General features: G+C 35.4%; 1 protein-coding gene across 13 annotated transcripts in view; it reads left to right on the forward strand.

The window, feature by feature from the left end:
* The window catches only part of RIMS2 (regulating synaptic membrane exocytosis 2), a 357,283-nt gene that overhangs the window by 121,846 nt on the left and 212,434 nt on the right, over positions 1-23,003 (forward strand). For 7 of the 13 annotated variants that reach the window (XM_031058957.1, XM_031058958.1, XM_031058959.1 and 4 more), the window contains one exon: positions 22,478-22,686. In XM_031058957.1, the coding sequence (XP_030914817.1) occupies positions 22,478-22,686 (209 nt within the window). Of the gene's footprint in view, positions 1-22,292; positions 22,361-22,477; positions 22,687-23,003 lie in introns of all 13 variants that reach the window. The other 6 variants (XM_031058961.1, XM_031058971.1, XM_031058964.1 and 3 more) reach the window with 1 other exon arrangement.

The following is a 23,003-nucleotide window of genomic DNA, read 5'->3' on the forward strand; positions in this document are numbered from 1 at the left end:
GCAAAGGTTTGGTCTCCAGGATGACAAGGGGGGAGCTGCAGATCCCTGATGGCCAGTGGCTTCTCCACGGTGCTCTGCAGTAGAGAAATCTAGGCTCTGCAGTCAGTGGGAGTCTTTGTTCCTTTTTTAGGTGTAACCAAGTTTATTTGTTGAGAGGGGCATTATCACTGATAATAAAACCATCAAAATGTGTTTTCTACATCTAACTTTAACATAAATTCATGTTTTAAATGTGTATTTGAAGAGTTTGCACAAAGACATAGACAATGAGATTATTTTCTGTTAAATCAATCTGGTCAGAATATTTTTGGCTTCCCTGAATTTAGTAGGAAGTTTCTCAAATGCATCAATTAGAATGAGGATTTGTGTTTTAATTACAAAAACTGAATTCAGTTAACTTAAGCACTTTCAAGATAACCTATTTTAACAAATGCAAATGCTCAGTCACTTTCTTGCAAAGATTAATGTTTGCAGACTAGATTTTTCTGCTAGAACCAATAGATGCTGAACATGACAGTTTGTGTAAGTTTTAAGTGGTCATTTGACTCAAATTTCTTAAGAAATCTTCTCAAGTAAAACAACATAAAAATTGAAAGTGGTAGAAAATTTTAATATCAGGCACAAGCATGAATGAAAAAAGATTGTTAAGTTATAAATATTTAAATATCTGACTTGGAAGCACGTCCACATTTATGTGGAGGACATGGAAAATACCTGGAACAACTTCTGCTTGCTATATACTACAAAACTTTAAAAAAGAAATAAAGAAGAAAGTATTTTGCTTGCTTATGCATTTTTAATGGCAGTATTTATATTTTCCTAATTTTTTGGGGGAAAAGTCTTGAAAGTCAAACCTGTTTTTCCTGGGAGCCATAATTTTGAATTAAATATTTTTTGCCTTTAAGAAAAGTCTGAATTATTTTCTTTAAGAGGAAACCAAAACTATGTTTAATTATTAGTATGGTGAACCTTTGCTGTGATAATGTATTGGCATACCAGATAAGGTCTGCTCTCAAATGTCTGTGCAGATGTGACTAAGTAAAGCACTTATACATCAGCTGTGAAAATCATCTGCACATAATTATTAATTGCATCTGTGCCAAGACCGCAATGTTTTTGAAAAGCTCTGCCTCATCACTGATTGCAATTTTTAGTCTTTCCAAATACATTGATGTTTTTTGAGGAGGTGTTTGAATTACATCTATACAAATACTTCAATATGAAGGCTGGTGAGTTATCTTTATGATTTTCTGAAAGTTTCTTTTATGAGCATATTTAGAAAACAAGTATCATCATGAATGTAGTTTCAGCAACACAAAAGAGAAGTGTATTGGTGGAAGAGTAAGATTCAAACCAGGGAAATTCTGAATGGTGGTGAATAGCATATGGACTTTTAAAGACCAGGGTTAAAATATCTCTCTGATAAGAAGGTTGTAAGGATTACATCTTTTTATAGCATCACACATATGACTAAGCAGTAAAAAGCATGCCATCTACATTCTTTTTTCTAAACTAGGTTGTGCTGTAAAACTTGATTTATGTCATGATACAATGTGGGATTGTAATGCAGTTAAAAATTGTGCATATGACATGTTTTGCTTCCATGATGTGCATTCCTCACAAAATAAAAGGCTCACAGTCTACATTAATTATAGATGAGAAAAAATCGAAGTCATATGTTACTTTTAGCCAGGTGCTTCAGCTAGAAAATAATAAAAAAGTGTTTCAGCGCTACAAATTCTTATGTATTATAAGGCTAAGATAATTTAATTTCAGAATTTAAATTTTAATACTATGCTCAGGTAAAGTGACAATAAAATATAGTGTTTAATCCAAATTAACCTCAAGGTTTTCTGTCCCAGATTTTTTTTTTGCAGTTGTAGATATTTATATCTACAGGGAGTTTAATTTTTCATAATTAGCTTATTGATTCAACTTATTAGTAAACAACCTACTCATTCTTATCTTTTCTTTCACATTACTCACATTTGCAGAACAAGTTCATTTGAGATGGAATGCTCTCCTAAGCCAGTGAGAAGAACAATACAGCACATTATTTGTTAAGAATAGAAAGGATGAGAGAATACAAACGTGATAATGTAGTGCTCATTCACTCAGGTGAACTTCAAAGGGCAGACTTGTTCGATGTGACCTTCTTTCTATTCTCTAATTTCTCTGAGTGTTAATGATTTTCCCCATGAATACAGCTTGTGAATATTTGCCACACAGGACACTTGCAGTGTGACAATTATAAACTGCTGAAAAGAGATGGGGGATATAACTGAAAACTGACAAACAAAACTCCTTAGTGCCTTTGCAAAGTCTGTAGGCAAACCAGAGTTTGTTGAGTGGTTTTGAAGAATGCCTATACTACTAGGTGTATCTAAGATGTTGGAGTCTTAAGTCAGTGAAAGATTATTCATTTTCCCCCCTCTGTTTACTTTTTATGTCCTGTGACATGAATAAACAACCATCTGTCCTACAGAAGCCCCATAATCCTCTAATTCAAGTCTTTGGGATTAACCACCTTTTATCCAAACATATTTCTGCGTCTAGTCTTTAGTCTTTTTCATGTTCCGGCCTTTTTTCCCCTGCTAGTCTTGGTTAAAACATTGCCCTTAAGAGAGATTTTTAATGTAATAACTGTCTTGGAAGATGTAAGCACCACCATTAAAATTTCTTCTGGTTTTTCTTATATTAATATTTTTACTTAGCAAACAGAAAAACTAGGGCTTTTGTTTGTTTGAGGGGAAGAAGAAGGCTGTTTGTAACTTAATTCAATTTCAAAAAACATCATTTTGACACAGGATAAGATTGGATTAAACATAGTAATCATATTCACATAAGAAATTTACTTAGGAAACAAACAACTTAGAACCTTTATATTATGGATAAAAAATTATGTTCATTTGCTTGTGATTTGTTCAGGGTGGATTCATTCCCATGGTACTTTGGTAGTAAAACACTTGGCAAGTAATTTCCTAACAGTGATGGTTTAATTATATGAAAAAATATTGATAATGAAGTAGTCAGAAAGTATCTGCCAACCTGAGGAATCAGAATCACAGAGAAGGATCTGTCTTTGCATTTTCTGTCACCCTAGTAAAGAAAGAACAGGGAGCAGAGAGAAGAAAAAAATAATAGGGGTAGCAAGGAAAAGAGAGGAAAATGGAACAGTGTGGACCTGGCAAGAGGCATTTGCAACACAGAGAACTGGGACACGGGGCTGATGTAGGTCTCTGCAGTAGGACAGGAGGGCAGTAAATCCAGGCTAACACCCTGGATTCACACGTAAGAGCACTGAATTGCAGTGCAGCAAACAGAGCAATCATGAAGATAATGCCTGTCATTGACATGAGTCAGACTGATAAAACGGCTAAAAGCATTTCTAATGCAAATCTTCCAAGTTCTCTCATGGCTGCTCACTGCACGGCCCTTGTGAAACATAATTCAAATGATCTGATTCTGGAACTTTGTATCTTTTATTGCAATTTTAGCTTCTTGAAACAGCTGTTCTGTTTTCCTGAAGTTCAGTGCTGGTTTGGTCAACAAACAGGATGGAATGCCATATGTTTTTGAAGAGAAAGTGAGTTGCAGTGAGGATGAGACATATTTTCTACTCTTAGCATTTATCCTTTTGCTTGTGTGTATCAGATCAAAATAATCCCACTGACAGCTCAGCAATTAAATAGAGATACAAATAAGCAGTTCTGTATACAAAGAAAGTAAAGGCATACTTCTTTCTTTTCAACTTTTGAATGATTAATTTTGAGAGAATTAATGAAGCAAAATTTGGAGTTTATTTCCCTTCAATGCTGTTAGATTCTATACTCTTAAGTAAGTCTATACAAATTTCCACTGTTTTGCTCTTCCTTACCTAATCTTTCAAATTTGAAATATTTTGTGAATGAGATGTGGGATCCAGTGCACTCTCAAAAGTCTGCAGACAGCAACAAGCTGACTGGTGCTGTTGAAACACTTGAAGGATGGGATGCTGCCCAGAGGGACCTGGACAAGATCAAGAAGAGATCCATGGGAACATCATGAGGTTCAACAAAGCCAAGTGCTCATGCTACACCCAGGTCAGGACAACCCCAGTATTGATCCAGGCTGGGGGATGAACAGATGAGAGCAGCCCTGCCCAGAAGGATTTGGGGATGCTGATGGGTGAGAGGCTGGACATGACCCAGCAATGGTCACTCACAGCCCAGAAGGCCAAACCTGTCCTGGGCTGCAACCAGAGCTCTGTGAGCAGCAGGGTGAGGGAGGGGATTCTGCTCCTCTGCTCTGCTCTGCTCTGCTCTGCTCTGCTCTGCTCTGCTCTGCTCTGGTGAGAGCCCACCTGCAGTGCAGCACCCAGCTCTGGGAGTCCCAAAATAAGGATGTGGACCTGTTAGAAAAAGTCCAGAGGAGGCCACCAAGATAATTAGAGAGCTGAAGTGCTTCTCCTGTGGAGAGAGGCTGAGAGAATTGGGACTGTTCAGCCTGGAGAAGAGAAGGCTCTGAAGAAACCTTAGAGCATCTTCCAGTACCTAATAGGGGCCTACAGGAAAGATGGAGATGGAGTTTTTACAAGGGCATGTAGTGACAGAATAAGGGGGAATGGTTTTCAAGTAGAAGAGGGTAGTTTTAAACTAGATGTGAGTAAGACAGGTTTTAAAAAGAGAGTGGTAAAACACTAGCACTGGTACTAGGATGCCCAGAGGTGTGATAGATGAGAATGAGGATCCCTGGAAATTTTCAAGGTCAAGTGGGCTGGGCCTCTGAGCAACCAGGTGCAGTAGAAAATATCCCTGCACATTGCACTGGAGTTAGGCTAGGAGTTTTAGAGATCCCTTACAGTCCCAACTCTATTCCATGAATCTACAGGATTGTATTTTTAAAGTATTCTCAGATTAAAGGGTGAAATTTGCTGCACTGGTATTTGTTTAAGAAAATAGGCAAGTATATGACACAGCCCTGGTGATGCTGTAAATCCATGCTACCAGCATGCTGCCAGCATTTTAAAACAATTTAAAAAATATATGAAATGAGTCCATTATACCAGAGAGATTTATCTGTTAGGGCCTTCATTGCCTTAGGAATTGCACTATGAATATTTTTGTATTATTTCAAAAGAAAAGGTTTACTAGCATCAGTAAATTCATGAACATCCAGAAAAATCCGTGGTTTTAGAAATGTTTCTTAAACAGTCAATTCACCAGAAAAAAATGCAGATTGTATATTATGCAATAATCTAAGCTTGCTATACACTTCACCTGTTTTGCTTACATCTCTGCATTGTTACACAGAATTCACAAATAAAGAAACAGAAATTAGAGACAAAGCAGTGAACTTGACACTGCCAAAGCGTTTGCCATTTCTTATTAAATTTGTTTTGTGACTGTCATTATTTATAACAAAAATTGTTTTCATGTATTTCATTATGCTACTCTTAGTGGTGAGTCCTATTATTATTTGATTTATATGCAAATTCATAAATAAATTAAAACATGGGGAACAAATAAACTCTGAAGTTACTTTCTCATTCAATGTAGAAATTCAGAAAAGGAAAGTGTTCATTAATCTTATGAGATTGTATTCTTGGCATAATATATTTGTTTAATATCAGTTGTATTATTCCTTCTTTAGCCACAGTTGAAAGTGTTTTATTTCCTCTGTAAGATGACTGTAAAATTGGTGTCTTAGTAAAAAAAGCAGCCATCCCTGTCAAATCTCTTCATTCCACTAATGTTCTCTGGCTGTGTCCTTTTAAACACCCCAGAGATGTAGGAGAAAAAGATGTTTATTTCTCAGTTCCAAAAATCAGAAAAGTTCCAGTTGCAAAGCAAGTTCCAGTTGGAGTTGTACAAGCCTGAAGAGGGTCTTGAGGTACAGGCTGATTTTCCTGTGGAAACAGTGCCTTTTAACCTTGCAGTAGGGGCAGATTTCATCCAGAAATCACCAGACTTCAGTATGGAGCTCCAAATTTTATAGTTCCTTTTCTCTGAACAACGACTGGAAATCTTAGTTCTATTTGTTCTTACTTCTATTTGTGATGTTCATTGGCAACTTTTGCGTTTTGTCTGGGCAAAGGCAACTTTCTGAAGTTCTTATTCTGAAAGTTAAGAGTTATATGAGTTTCCAGTTATGCTGGCTTCTAAGAAATTGCATGTCTTTTACCCAGCATCAGGCCTTTAGAACTTTGCAAAGAAAATGGCAGAAAAGTACCAGCAATTGATAGTGGAAAGCAGCATGGCAAGTGCACATGATACTTAATGCTGGCAGACTGAAATTCTTCATTAAAGTATGGAACTCGCTTTAAGGAAAAAATTTAATATGCACTGAAAGATACTTTTTGCCTGTAGTTGAGAAGTATTTCTACTGGTAGGAAAGGGTACAAAAATTGAATTTTCTTTTCAATTTTAAATGTTAATGTGTCCTGGTATCTGTTATCCTGAGTCATACATAATGAACAAGGCAGAGCAAAGGGCAAAATGTGCAAGTCATGAATTCAGAAGTCAGCTGAGAATTTTTCTATTTCCTTTGGAGGCATTTATATGGATTATGGTTGTCTTTTCTACTAAGTATAATGTTAATGCAGAGTCAAAGCTAGAAATCTAGTGAGCTTGTTTATATCTGTGACTTACTCCGTTGTCCCAGCAGCAAAAAATGGGAAACAATATGGTTATATGAAATAATAGGAAATAAATTTCCAGGAATATGTATTGAAACAGTGTAGTAATATTTTAAAATGTTGGCTGTTTATAGTAATTTTGAAGCAGACATAATACTGTAATTTTTCCTTATCAAGTGCATTGTGTTCTACATAGTGTGCACAGTGTAGTGTAGATTGTGGAGGAAGTTCTAACGACAAAGAGGCTGGGGATTTATGTGCATTGTGTGCAGAAGGGCTAAATGCTGAAAACAATTGATGTAGAACTGACTAACAAAGCAGTATTCAACATCTGAAAAATGAGTATTGTTTTACTGCAATCAGATCTTTTTCATTGTGAAGTCCTGGAAAAATTCCATTAAATATAGCATTAACTGCTTACAGAAAGACCAAAAGTTTGCAACTTTTCACATAAGGCTTTTGTAACAATGCACATTCTGGCATAATATACCTCATGTGACCCTAGTCACCAAAGGCAAATTGTTTCAAGCTACAAAGTAATTACTCTTGACAGATGAAAGGGATATATTTAATTTTTACTGTATTTTATAAATTCAAAAATGAGAATTTTGTATATGAAGAAGCACATTTTCCCCCTCAATTAAAAAAAAACCAAAAAGTGCCCATGAATACAGTTTATTTAATGTGGTTTAATGATGGGCATACTTCTCTTTCTATGACCCTAATTTCTGTAATGTTAGCAGAAAGCAAAATAAAAAAGTGCCCATCAACACTTAAAAGGGCTATATCTGTATAAAACAAAGCCAAGTATTTTCCTAAGCCAGAAGAAATAAACTACTCCATAAACACAATGCGAGAAATGCCGACCAAATTCTTTCTCATATCTGTGTTTGGAAGGCAATCTGACAACATTCTGGGTGATGTCAAATATGGACTGAGAACAGTATTTTGATGTTAGTAAATACAGCATAATACTTGCTGAGTTATAATTAATGCTTTTATAATAGTGACATTAACAGTATCTGAATTGAGTAAAGAAGTATGTGTGTATACTCCCAAGCATCATAGCTGTGATCACATTTATTTATTTATTTATTCTTTTATTTTATTTATACATAAAATAATTTAATTTACATTAGCTTTGTGTGAAATAGCTGAACTAGGTGAATTTTTAATGTAATATCTTTCCCTTTTTCTAAGTTATCATTCTAGAATGTGATTTAACTCAAAAGCAAACAAGACCTGTAAAGAAGAGCTTTTAAAAAAAGTTACTTGTGTAAAAAATTAAGGTTAGTCTTGAAAACTAAATTCACAGTGTGCCAAAAAAGATTCTATATATCAGTCAGATGAATCTAAACTCTTGGCATTCACCTTGGAGAAGGTATTTTCTCCTTTGTGCACAGAATCAGAGCCCATCTCTCATTACTTCTTCCCTTGAACAACATTGTTGTGTTTCAGAATCACATATGAATTAAAAAATGTAAGTAAATAGATTGTATGGTCCGCTATATTTTGCTTCCTGAAGTATTTCATTTGTACCAATCTCTTTTTGTGTATTACCTCATGGTCCTTTATCAGCATCTGCCTTTTTCACTGTAGGAAATGGATGGTATCTGGAGAAATGAGACATACTTATTCTTTTAATTCTTATTAAGAGAGCCTGGATTATTGTAATGGTCCAATCTTCTAATGGTCCTTTGCAGAGCACCCATCACAGTAGTGTTTGAATGACTTGCATTTATTCCTTTATCTCCATAAGTGGAAGAAAGCTTTCTTATCGTGGTTTTATGGACTGGAAATCAATGGATCACTGTCAGAACTCAGCTTAGCATTCAAATCCCTTGTATTTTGAGTCCTTTGCTCATTACTCTTTTGTGAAGAACTGAAGATCCACAGTGCAGCTAACTATTTTTATAATTATTAGATTTCAGTTGGGATAATTTGCTAAAATCTGGGTTCTGTTCAGGCACAAAGCATTTAAACAAAGCAAAAGATGGAATTTTTTCCTTCATTCAGTTCACTTCCCTCTAACTGCCAGGCTTGCTCCTTCAACTTTCTGCATGACAGTGCTCCTTCTTCTGGGTCTTGTAAAATTTGCAAAAATCAAAATCTCTAAATTCTTAAACTGTGGTATGCATTTCACTCTCTTCTATTAGCATTTGTTCATTCCTGTGCATCAACTTCATAACCCTTTTTCTGCATTCAAAGCTCTCCCAAATTTGCTCTTTTTATGATTAATCTCTTCTAGCAGATTAAGTAACTAGGGCATTGTACAAGGCCAGGGCTGGGAACAGGGCCTGAAGTCTCCAGTGTGGAATGTCTGCCTTTGTTACACAGCGTTTTAGGAAGGACAACCCACACCAGTGCCTCCTTGTGCCGTCTGCCCACTCATTCTCCTAATGGGTGCCTTTAAACTAGGGAAAAAATTGCTGTCTTGACATCCACCATACCCCGTTTGCTGGTTACACAACAGTTCTGGAGTGTTTGTTGCTGGAGTAGACAGCTTCCACAGAAGCTAAAAAGTGCCTGAATCTTGCAGAGTCAACTATTTTATTATGCCTGTCTTAGATGACAGAGCTCCCATTCCTCAGCGTACCCAAGCTGTCAGGGTGAGGTCAATGGTCATGTAGCTCTTCTGTTACACTGTGGATTGGTAACTCATAAACTATGGCTTACTCTAAGGTGTCACCTGGAATGCTTCCTTGTCATGTTCAGGGACACAAAGAATGAAGTGTGAAAGCAGCAGCTGCCAGTGAGAAGACTATGGCATTGTACTGGTTTGATGCAGGTTGAGGCAAGTAGCTGAGTAAAATTGTACTCAAGGTTGTCTTGCTCTAGGATTGCACTCACCTATTTATTTAACTTCCATGTCTGATTGCACGATGTTGATTGCATGTAGAAATAAGTATAAAAGATTTGGAAAATAAGTAGAAAAGGTTTTACGGTTGCAAGGGACACTTAAGTGTCCCTTTGAAGGATCCCATTGAACTTCTGTGCTCCCTAGGAGCAGGCAATCTCCTACTAAGTTCTTGGGGTGTGCAATAGCTGAAATTAAAGACAAAGTGCCGTGAAGTTTTAGTTTCCCCCTATTGGAACACTTTTATACTTGAAATATATGAAGCTGGGAAATAGGATTTTTTTAATTGTAAAATTTTGTTGCTTCTGACTTTACTTGAAGAAATAACAAATTCCTTATTATACTTTCCTTATAAAAGAAAGGATGTTGCAAAACAACAAAGAAGAAAGTTACAAGAAACATCTTAATAACACAGTCATTTATGAAGTTGAATGTTGGAACTAGAGAATCTTCCCATTCAAATAATTCTATGATTTCATAGGAAATGTAGAAACCATTTTTTATGGCATAAGATCTCATTTGAAATCAACAATAAAAAAGAAAAGATGCTGACTTGTGGCAAAGAAGCAGTCAAAATCTGTAACTGTTTACATTGAGATGAGTAGTTAAAGTTGTTATTCCCAAAGCATATCATACTTTCAAGTTCTTGATCAGATTTGACAGAGGATGATCTAAAAAAAAAAGGAAAAGTAGAACAGCAATGTCACCCTAAAAAGTCATTTACTTGTGTTGTATATAGTGTATAGCTGTGAGCATAGCCAATTCTACATTTGCAAAATCCTGTGGTATCTCCTTATTTCAACAAATTCGAGAAAGGGAATTACAAATCATAGTCCATTATAAAATGTAAAATAATAAATGTTAATGGTGTCACTATTTGTGCATTTTAAGTATTACCAATCAAAATTTCATTTGAATACAATTTTATTTACTTTTGATAGATATGAATAGGCCAAATTTACTTGCATGAATAATAAGAAGCAACAGAAAAATACTGGCAGCTAAAATTATTTCCAATCACTATAAAATAAGTAAAATATTATCACAGACTTTTAAAAATGGCAGATTTAGGTAATACCATAGTCTAATCATAATAAATTTATTATAGCTTATTCATGCTCTGCATTTTTATAAAACCTTCACTGTGACAAGACTGCAGTTCTTCCAGTGCAGTGAAGATGCTCTATGCAATTTTGTCTGTGCTGAGCAGCCAGAGGCAGAAGAGTGTTTTGGGAAGTCTAAGAAAAAAATTGCTGAGCAGTCTTCCAAGGGTCTAATGGAGGCATTTCCAAGTGTTCACTTCCAGATTTAAATCAGGGGAATGATCCTTTTGTTGTTTAACAGTCAGATAGCCATATCTGGTAAGGGCATTGTGTTGACACCTGTGCCAGCTGTATTCCACACCTGTTTTTTTTTCACATCTGAGTGTTATATTCATTCATATTAAGAATGCATAATGAAAAGAGGCAGCGTCTTTAATTTAAAACTAAAAAAAAACCAAACAAAAGTCCTCCAATCAATCAAAAATGTTTACATGTAATTTTCATATTTCTTGCTATGTTTCTTTATTAAGGACTTTCAGCTTCATACTGCATAGGGATGAATAAGTAGTTCATGAGTGAAGTGCATGAGTCTTTGGACATATTATGGAGATAACATGATGCCTTTTCTGTTAGTCTTCTTTAGGCAGTAGCAGGTTAGTTTGCTAGCAGTTCATCTGAAAATGAAATTGAACTGGACAGTCACCAGGGAAATGTAAAACTTTGGTTTGAAGAGTTGTGTTAATCTGGATAAATTATATTGTCAAGTAAGGTGCGTACCTAAGGAAATGAGCAAATGAAGCAAGGGAGAGGATGCCTTGAAACTGGCTAAGTGTCTTACTCAACTCTGTCTGAAGTCAACTGAAGCCTTTTGAAGTATACTGCTTTGTTGTCTTAAATACATTTGTAACTAAAATAAATTACTGACCTCCCTTTAAGCAGTAGCCTCTGTGTTTACATCACAATTATGCACCTTCTATTTTGTGATGTAGCTCTTCTACCTGGAGAAGAGAAGGCTGGTCCAGCCTCTGCTACACAGCATGATTCCTTCTGAAAACCTCTGTGTGACCCAGACAAATTACATTGTCACTGCTTTGAGCAATCAGAGCCTCCATAGTGTGGGGCCTGGTCCAATTTAAGAGGCAGAATTCCCTGATGGTTTTGCATCTGATGATGCATCTGAAAACCCTGATGGTTTTCTTCTCTTATCACAAATTTCCAGAAATTTAAACATGAACAAGTAGAGGATGTGAGGGAATTTTCCTTGAAAAGTAGTGGGAAATACTGACCTTTTACTTAAAATCATTCTGGAAATATTTACCCTCAGGAGATATATTTTTGGGTAATTGTGATCATAGAAAAACAAGAGACTGAGATTAAATCCCTTATGTAACTTTTATTACAGCTTCAGCTACCATGAAGGCTATAATTATGAGTGTAGTTCTTGTTGACTGTGGAAAGGTCCCTGAGCAATGTGCTTCTTTATGTATTCAGCGAAATGAAATAATTGCAGAGCTAACATCCCCTATTCTTCTGTGGACACTTCTTCCATTGTTCTATATTCTTCTGAAATAATGAAGTCAGTGCAAATTACAAGGAAAAAATATACCTTTTTCATTAGGATTCTAAATTAATTTAAAATGCAAATTACATCTGTATCTCTCTATTTATTACCTTAACAATCTTACCCTTAAATCTCCACAACATTTTTTAAACCATTTTGGTTTTCATTGAAATACATTCCTATGGAATTTCTGTTTGAAGGAGGTTTCCATCCAGCTTGTATACATAGACATGAGCAGTTTTGGATAAATGTTGGGAATATGATTTTTTTCTGTTTTTTTTAATCATAAAATAAAATTTACTGCTTATTTTGTGAGTGGATTTGTGTAAGTTCTTGCCATTTTCTAAGAATAGGTATAATAGAGCAGGGAAAAGACAACTAAAATCCGAGAAAATATAAAAAAAATCAAGCCCTGTATTTCTCATGTTTGGCACTGAAAGTTGTTTGGAATATTTCAAGGTGTTTGATGGTACATCTGTATGTCAGCGGCTCATTTTAAGAGGTTAATTGTAGCATCTTGTTAATTTCATTATGCAGACAGTCCACAAAGAACAATTCCTTGAATTTAACCCCGACTCCTGGAGAATATTCTCACAGCACCAGAGCTCTCCGGAGAAAAATAATTTTGCATTTAGATCTGCATTTGGATGATGCTCAGTAACTAATGAAAGGGGTCATTAACTGAGGGAACAATGATGTGAACTAGTTCCTTATTTAGGTTACACCTTTCTTTCTGTGCACAGGAGATCCATTGTGAGGATGGGGGACTTTACCATAGTATTATGAAATATTATACATAAATACATTTGTATAGGGACTAAATAAATGCTTCATGGCAAGCTAAGTCTTGTACCACCCTTACCTTCTGAATATTTAATTTTTCAAGCTGCCCTTCCTCTTAATGTAATGTGTATGGGAATTTTCTTGCATGTATGTATAAACGTGTGTACATGAGCAAAATAACCTTCATTGTGCTTAAGTGTCTTAAAAAACAACCACCATCATTGGTATTTTATTTTTGCACATCTGTTCTTTAAGCTGTAACCCAGGTGTAACACATCACTGCTCTAAACTAATTTGATTATACAGTATCACACTGTCAAGCCTATGCACAGAAGGTATGAAACTAAATAAGACAGTTGGATATGATTTTTACTTCTGGGATCCACTGGAGTTTCATTTTCAGATTTCTGTTCATCTTTAAAGAGGTAATTAATTTCCTTCAAAGAAGATGGTTTGACAAAAATAACATGTAAGCAAGCTAAAAACAAAAGGTGTTTTTACATATACCAAATTACTTTCTTCATCATGACTGCTAAAGGGGAGATCAATAATTAATGATCCAATTACTAGTTTACAAAGGCTTTTATTGCAGTGTCAAGGTGATGAAAGAGCCTCCTGCACTGTTTTTATTTTTGCTTCCACTACAGCTAACTGAATCAGCAGATGCACTGCATATTTCTAGATCATTTATGGCATGTGTGCTGCCAGGGATGGAGGATGCTTTGGACTTACACCTGCTATTAAGCTCTTGTGTCTTAAAGCAAACAATTTTAAAAGTAAAGTGAATGTACGTTGTGTCTCCTGCAGTTTAGCTTTGAGAAGTTAGCAGGGTAAAAATTATACTTGTTTAGACAACCAGAAAGTTATTTGTACTCCACGTGGGAAATGTTAGGTCAGGTTTAAAGAAAAAAAAACCCAAAAAACTGCTATGACTTGTAAAGAAATGCTGTATTTCTTTGTTATGCACAGTGTAAAAGGTGACATTTGCCACAGTAGTTTTACTTCCCCGTTGATTGTTAGGTAAATTTTGAAATTTGCCCATGTCTTTCTGCATAATGTAAACTGAGAGTTACAGACAAGAAAATTAATCAGTTTAACTTCTGAATGATGATTTACTATTCAAATACTAGTTGTTCAAGTATGTAATACAGAGGATTGTTTTAAAGGTTATTTTTATTTCTATTCTGAAATGTGCATTTCCTCATCAGTTACCAAGACATTTAGAGTGAATTTAGAGTGTTCTGTACCCAGTGAGAGTTTGTAAGAAATTATTTGTAATGCTATGCTTAAAAACATGAACTGGACCTTTTTTGCATTAGTCCTTCCCTTCAGCTGTCCTTGTGGGATAACAGCCATGTCCAAGGGTAAAGGTAAAAATGTATTTTCATCCCAAACAAAATCTAAGAACTGAACAGAAAAAAGCAGCAAGTGTCTGGAACTTAGATACTGGTTTGACTATTTTATAAAACTGTTTCACCTCAAAAATGTAAAAGTTGTTATATTTTTAATTTATTGTTATTGTTGATGGTGATGAATTTTTCTATTAGATAAAAATAATTATATAGGTTATTTTATATTGTTTATATCTTACTGAAAAATCACAAAATAAGTAATTCTTAATATTACTTTTTGGTAGCAAGATGTCAGTGATCTTGACTGGAAGTAGTGGAGGGAAAGGAAAAAGATGTGATCAATGAAACAACTGGGTGGTCCTCAGTCATGATATAAGGGTGGCTGCTGGACTGGTGATGGAAATTGATTCCAGATAATGATGTGACTATGAAAGGAGCCATCTCTACTTGAGTAATGTCTCCTTTCATTAGGATTAGCTCTACATGGGATAAAAGATAGGAAACCGTTATGAATAAATACATTTATGTTTCTTTAAACCTAAGCTAAGAAGACTTTCCTTCCTGATGTGTTCACTATTTCAGCTTTACTTATGGTTGATAGTTCTCTTGATGAAATTAGTACAGCTCTGTCTTGAGTACAACTAGCATGTTAAGTCCATGTCCTTATTTGTGAATTTGATATTGTGCCTCATGAAGACCCATTCCTTTGCTGTTTTTCTTGGCCCTCTGTTGTCTTCAATTTGCAAATTTGAAGCTTGCTTATTAATTAAGATATACTGATTTAAAGTAGCTTGGGGTTATTTTCTGTAGTAATTAGTGTTGGCATCAAAGCAGTAAAGATTGAAAGTAAATAAGTACACAATATAGGGGAGGTTTTTTTTGGTTTTTTTGTTGGTTTCTTTTTTCTTTTTTTAATAAGTATTAGAAGGAGATATGCATATAGAAAACATTATTATAGGCTCCCTGTCAACATATTCCATTCCATTACTAAAAGAAATGAAAATGCACCTGGTTATACACTGCCTCTCAAAGGTAGAGAGCTTATTTCTGCCCAAATAGAAATAGGGTCACATTCAGGATTCAGTTCATGTGAATTAAATCCTATGGCCCTGAGACTTGGAGATGCCAGGCAGCCTTGTTGGAGCTACTCTGACAGTAATTTTGGCACAGTCACAGCTGCAGAAAGATTGTATATCTTCAGAAAGCTGAGTATAGGGTAAGCCAGCACAAAGTGAATTGCAGAAGCAAATATGTCTACTAATGCTAAATGGAGTTTTCCTGAAGCTACTAATTTCTTCATTCTACTTATTCAGTTTAACCAAGCCTTCTTGAGTGAGTGTGTATAAAATGGTAATGAAAAGTCTAATGGAAATAGGTACTGAGAGCACACAAAACCCCAAACCTGTTTCCTAAACTTTACAGCTGTTTCTCACAAATTTTCAAAGTGCTCCAATTATGAACTGTCTTCACTTCCAGGGGGCTATAAGGCTTGTTTCCAACTAGCTTGTCAGGTTTTACTATTGCCTTCCTGTTGGCAGCAAAACAGTTGAATTTGCCCGGACCGGTTTCCAAGTCTGAGGACAGAGTTTCTTGTGCATGTGCCGTTTGGTTCCCAGTTGTGCAGCAGCTCCAACACATCACAGAAACGTTGGATTCTGTGCTTAGCAGTTGTCAAGATGGCTCATTTTTCTCAATCAGGATTTCAGTGATTCAGGAAATACAGGGGTTTTCCTCACCTTCTAGATCCCAAATAACTCCTCTGTGCATTATATCCAAGAACTTGTTGACTTTCAGTAGACTAGTCTGTGAAAATGTTGGGCTCGTTGGGAACACCTAAATGGGCTATCAGGTTTCAGCTGATGAGAGCATTTTCACAGTATTATACAACACTAAGCTGCTGAAACAAGGGCCAGATTTGAGATTCTTTAATAGGATTACTCTCTCCTGCATTGTTTCCTCTTTATATGAGTCCCTCATTCAGGTGTAGGCAAGCTGCTATTGCTTAAACTGGTTGCAGGCCTGAGATGCTGAAGAACTTGTGATCAAGCTGGCAGCTGCAACCCTAAGGTGAAAGGATGCATGGTTATAACATACAGTCAGGGAAGATGTGTGAGGTCAGCCCAGGAATACATATGTGGTCTTTGTGGATGTGAATAGGGACAAAAAAGGAAAAGAGACGTATTTTAAAAATAATAATGAAAGAGTAATAAATTGCTTTTGATTACTTGCTGCTGGGCATGATCCAAAAATACTGTCTTATTGAAACTTTTCAATGTGTGTTTTCCTTTGCATTCTGCCAAAAGAACTTCCTTTTTTCAAGTACAGGCTCTAAATTTTGTAATGGTGGAAGGAAGAAGGGAAAAAGTGAAAATGCTACAAGTAGGGTAAAAAGCATAATTTGAAATAAACATCTTCCTAAGATAAAATCTTAAAGATAATCAAGCAAGAGAGAAACCCATAGGATATTATACTTAATCAGTTTTAGTTTCCCCTGATCTTATTAGAATAGCAGGGAATTTATAACGAAGGTGTGCAAACCTGAAAAGTTTGAATCCTAATAAGGAAACAAACTGGCTGTGGTAGACTGGGACCACAGTATAACATGTCTGGCCGTCTCCCATAACTAAACTGTACCTGTTCATTTCCTTGTTGATTAAGTTTGTGTACTGAATCATATGATAGAGGTCATGGTGTGGCATATAGGGTCACACTTCAGGTGAGCGACACAATTGTAAGTGTATAAGGTCATCCAGCTTGTGTACTGAGCTGTGACCAAGTGTATTTGCCATGTTGATATGCTTTCTTTCAATTTAGTCCAAGGAAAAGCATGTATCAAATTATGTTTGATGAACAGACTGAGCATAGTTTTGTTTTAGAATATGTAATTTTGAAGAAAGCAATTTAAATCCTTCTAGCAAAACATAATTTAAAAAAATACTTCTAGTAAATATTCTTCTATTAATAGTGGTCCTAAGTCTCAGTTTCAGAAAGAGAACCAGAATGAAATAGACATGCTGAAACCCTTTCACCTTTACATTAGGTAGTCTTTACATCAAGAGTAATATCTTTTCTGTTAAGCAATTCTTGTAGTAGTTGAAAGCAGGGCTACATAGTTTTTGAGGGTAAACCAGGTTCTTCAAATAAAATCTCTTAGTAAGATCTTCCCCTGAACAGTATCCCTCAGAATAAAAAAAAAAAAAAAAAAAAAAAAAAAAAAAAAAAAAAAAAAATCAGGATATTACTAAGTTCTCAGTGACTAGCCCATGAGGTTACAGAGACATTTCTTTGGCAGCAAGCATCTCTATTCAATAGTTGTATGGTATCAATGTCATCATTCTTGCCGCAGGGGTATGCACCGTTACCTGCTCCCATCTCCCTCAGTCTTTTCTCTCACCTGCCTTGTGGAATGCAGCACTCTGCTGTTCACTAATGGAGATTTATACATTATTCTCCTAATTGGTGTATTTCTCTGTATTTCACTTATTAAAAGTCAAAATCTATTTCATCTCCTTTACATAAAGAACAGCTTCTCTTTTTTCGCTTTGGTAGGATCTGATCCTTCAGACATTTTCCTAGGCTGTTCCATGTTGAAAATTGACAAATCCAGAGAAATAATAGTTTTCCAAGAAGAAATGTTGAAATGCATGGTAGGAATTTTCAAAGCCTGCTACAAGCCCTGCAGGAAGGTGCTTCTTTTTGTAATCAGTTCTCAAACTTCATCAGTGACTGTGTTGGGAAATATTTCTGTGCTTTACAGTCAGCTGTGTGACAGGCAGCTTTACATTTGCTCCTGCACCAAAAGCTAGAATGTCCCTGAAATGTCCAGAGCTGACAAAGCAATTGTTTAAGCACTCATAGACTCACCTCCAGGCAGTTCTAGCTGTGTAGCTCTGGAGTCACCCACTCTGTGGCAGTCTGGATGGATAGTATTGCAAACACAGAAAGTAACCTGCTTAAATGGAAGTTCTCAATAGCTGTAGTTCACTTTTTACTTCACTCCAGAGACCTTCTGGTACAAGGCTGTGCTGGGAGCTGTGCAGTTAGGAGAAGGATATGGACACATGGGACACGTTCAGCTCACTGTACCTTATGCTGAAAATTAGCTTGGAGGGGGAAAATACTCAATTACAAGGTTAAATAATTTGCAGTTTTGAATAATGACATATATGTACCATTACTGGCTCAAGTAGTCAGAAGTATGTGTTCAGTATACACCATGTAGTCAGGTAGTCTTGTCAGCCTGAAGAATTTAAAGTTATGTGACCTGTCCTTTTTGGCAATGAGATTTGAATTTGAGAACAAGTTTTTGGCTTATTTGGTTCAAAGCAATATTATGTTTTTAGTTTTACTAAGGGAAACAGTTGACAGTTTAGAGAGGTCTTGCTTTAGGTAGAAAGGGCCTGGGTTATGCTTATATCCTGTGTGAAGATTTTGGGCACTTCAGAGCATCCAAACAACTCTGTATGAGTAGAACAGCCAATTACATGGAGTGCTCTGTCTAGCCTGTTTGGAAGATAAATGGCTCTGGACTTGACCATGAACTTAAACAGCATTCAAAAAAGAGTAGACATGCACCTTGTATGTTAGATACAAATTACTTAATGCTTTATAAAAAATACTCAATTATTGTATTTCTATGTGGAAAAGTCATTATAGTAAACAAAAAAAGAAACTGACCAAAATTCTTTTAAAATATACTCTAACATTCAAAGTTCCCATTGCTACAGGAAGGTCCCATTGCTGGGGTAATTAATTCATTTTTTTCTTCTACATTCATCCTGAATGTAGAAGAAAAAAATATTTTCCTCTGCCTGTTTGACTTTGTAAAGAGAAAATAAGAAAAGCACACTGAACACCAGTAAGGTTACAAAGGCTTCAGCTTAACCTTGTTTCTACAGAAGGGCAAGGTTACTGATGTGGTTCTCCCACCCTGATTAGTCCATGGATGCTTTCCATATACACATAGAACTCATTGACATTAATAAGAGCAGACCTCACATATGTCCTTTCCTATATCCAGCTGCACTCCTGAACTCAAAAAGCATCTGAATATTGTTATAATGGCATAAACTAGGACTGTATCTTACTTAGTAATGTATTAGGTTCCTTTTCCATGAATCATGATTTTGATATTATATCTTTTTTAATTTATCAACAAAGTGGCATTTTTTCCTGTGTAATTTCTGCTGCGTACCCTAAATGTATATATTCTCAATAATAAATATTTTCTGTAGTGGATGATTAATTTCTAAGAGAGCAGCAAGTGCATTTTCTGGTACTCAGAGTTACAACTATGGTGTCTGTGTAACAAAAGATCATGGTTTAACTTTTATTTTATTTCTTTACTTTTTTTTGTTTATTTACTTATAATTTTTTCTTGTATGCAAAGACCTATGTGCTTTACATATATTACTTTTAATTTTACAAGATTTCAAAAATCATTTACCTAGTCAAAATTTTAATATTTCTGGAACTTCCGTTGAAAAACTGATGTCCAGTGACTTTATCAAGCTATTAGTTTTATTTCAAAAAGTTGTAGGTATACTAAGCCATACGTGTCTGTCATAGAAATGTAGTATGCTACTGGGCTTCCAGACAATCATCCTTTTATTAACTTGCATAGTATTTATGCCTGTCATTTAGATCAATTAATACAGTACTAAGGGCAAAATCTATAAGATCTAGAGTGGCTTTACAACTTCTAATTTATATGATAATTTTTGGAAACATGTAACTGCATATTTTACACAGATAAAACCAAAACAGTGTTTGGATGGAGTTGTTGCTTATTTTGATTTTTCATTTTATAAATGCCAATTATTTAGTATTTAATGTGAGACACAACAACAATAAAAAAAAAAAGCCTTCTACATCTTTTTTGAAAAGGAGAAGGGAAAATGGTCGAGCAAGAAGAGGGAGTGCTTTTATCAGGTAACAGGCTCAATTTTGCAAGTCTTCCTCTGGGCAGATTTAGTTCCAGGGCTCATAATTTGATGAAGAGTAACTATTTTTGCAAAATGACTGAATCTAATCTTGGACACATACTGTTTGTGGATGTACTATACAGTAATAAATGGGTAAGAGACTTGGAGTAAGCAGAAACCTGCTATACCAGCAGATGAACCTGGGACCAATGCTTAAAGGCCCCAGGGAATTTGTAAAACAGGCAATATGTAGGCTGGAACTCCTGCTATCCTCTGGATATCTCTAAATGTATATTTATGAGTAAGGACTAGATCTTCATGAGCTCACTGATGATTTCACTCAGTACCCCTTGAAGCAATGTCTGGAGGCAAAAGTAGCACTGGAAATTCCATTGCAGAAGTAGCTTTAGCAAAATGTGAGTAGCTTTCAAAAGAGTATTTCTTTCCACTTTGGCAGGATAGTCACACATTTAGCTGTAATACAGGCAAGATGTTAACATTCATGGCAAAACAGTTTTGGTAAAAATTTCCCATTTTTAAATGTTATCTTCCTTCCAACAGTCAAGAAACATGGTTAATAGATTTACAGCCTATTTATTATTTAGAAAATATGAATTATTTGATGCCTCAAAATAATTCTATGAAGTTATTTTATCATTGTTTTTATGAAAGAAAAGGCTATTTAATATGCTACGAGATTTCGGCAATATGTAAGGGACTAAGTTCAAAGTATCTTTTTAAAAACAAAGCCCTTGTATTTTGAATATTTCCTTCTTTAAAATGAAAATGAGACTTGATTTTTTTTTCCATACAGGATATGAAAGTCTCTATTTTTGGAGGAAACAAGTGAGAAAATTGTATTTCTCATTGTACATATACAATACACTAAGTTGGACTTGATGAACTCAAAGGGCTTTTCCAACCTAGTTAATTCTGTGATACCTCTCCAAGGAGAATGTTTTACTTTACTAAAGCCTCTTCTGGTTTTTTGTAGTTTTATGGAGCTGTATCTTCACATCCTTTCTGTAAAGTTTTCTAGACAAGTGTTAAGACAGTGCTAAGACTTGTTAGTTACATTTCACCACCCTACTGATGTAGTTCCAGAGGAATAGGCTGAGCAATGTTGTACCAGGATCTGAAGTAACAGAAATAAAAAAATGTTTTTTGAGGTCTGTATTAAGGAACCCTGAATTACTTTGCCTTAGTTTGGTCAAATTTGATAGAAAATGAAACATTTGTTTCCTCCACATAGTAATATAAAAATATTATGCAGCATTCAGTAACAAAATATTTTTCATGTAACAGGTCGTAACAATGATGAGGGGAAAAAAAAGAGAGAAATATAATAGTGCAGAATGTCTGGGCATAATTTACAGTTTAAAGTACCTACATAAAAGAGAATGTTTTATTAAAGTACATGAGTCATTCCCTAATTCTTTGGACAGCATTAATTTAGATCTCTTCTTAAACTGTTTTTCAAACCTCGCTTTCTACCATGTCTGCTATGGAGGTTAAATTCTGACTCTATGAAATATTTATGTTTTGTCACAACCCTAAACACTCCCGTTTGTGGGGTACCTGCGCTTACTAGAATTCATCCTTATATTTGATCAGTAGACAAAGCAAAGTTAATATGCTTTTTTTTCTCAATATAATGTCTAGATTTTTTTTATTTAGCCTTCCTTAACATCATCTACTGCAAAGTGGATACAGTATGCCATTATTTTAAGTATTTTATTGATGTGATTAGAATAAATACTGATTTGTGTTAGAAAAGCAAAGAAATAAGTTCCTTAAGACATTCTGTATTCAAATGATTTCCCTTCTGGATATTCTATTAGAAATACAAATTGCCTTTTAATTTTATAATTTTATAGGGACAATTAATAAATCTGGTGCAAGGATGCTTTGCTCTGTGCATAATTTTTGCACTCATCAACACACACAAATGTATCTTCTTCCTCACTGTTTTTCATATTCCATGTACTCTGTTGTTGAAGCCTTAACTTTTTCTTGGAAGCCCTTTGCAAGTCCTCCTGGCAGAGGTTATGAATCAGATAGGATAATAAGAAGTCTCTACAATTTTACTGTATCTTTGTTTGTCCTTCCTTTCACCTTTCCTTTACTGCACTATCTTGTCTGTCTGATTCTCGCAGGAGACATGGATTACAACTGGTTGGACCATACGTCTTGGCATAGCAGTGAGGCATCCCCAATGTCTTTGGTGAGACATGTGGAGCCTTACCATTTAGTTGCCTTTATCATTTTACATTTCCTTGGTTTTATTTACACCTTTGCATGTTTTCTTTTTTTGTATCCTTTTTTTATCCCACACCTATAGGGGACAGTCAAAGGGGAAAAAGAAAAACTAGTGAGCAGGCAGTTTTGTCGGATTCTAACACCTTATCCGAGAGGCAAAAGAAAATGGTGTGCTTTGGTGGCCACTCCTTGGAAGAGGACTTGGAATGGTCTGAGCCTCAGATAAAAGACTCTGGGGTAGATACGTGTAGTAGCACCACTCTAAACGAGGAACATAGCCATAGTGAGAAGGTACTGAGATTATGGAGCCTGCATTTTAACCTGCTCATTTGGTCTTTGTTTGCTCTCTGTCACTCATTAAAATAGTGCATAAAATAAAAGATAGGGTGTTTCTAGAGGCAATATAGCATTTCTCAAGGTGCAGAAAAGAAAAACAAATGAAAAGTCTTTGCATGCTTGCAGCTTTTACTGTTTGGCAGCCTAAGAAAAAAAATTGAGAGGCATAAAGGAATGTTGTTCTTATGGTTGCAAATTAGCATATCTTGATATTACCTTCAAGAACAAAGTAATTAACAATAAGGATTCTACCAATTGGCTTATTTGATTTA

This window comes from Geospiza fortis, unplaced genomic scaffold (genome assembly GCF_000277835.1).
Source record: "Geospiza fortis unplaced genomic scaffold, GeoFor_1.0 scaffold200, whole genome shotgun sequence".
In the NCBI taxonomy this organism is placed as follows: Eukaryota; Metazoa; Chordata; class Aves; order Passeriformes; family Thraupidae; genus Geospiza; species Geospiza fortis.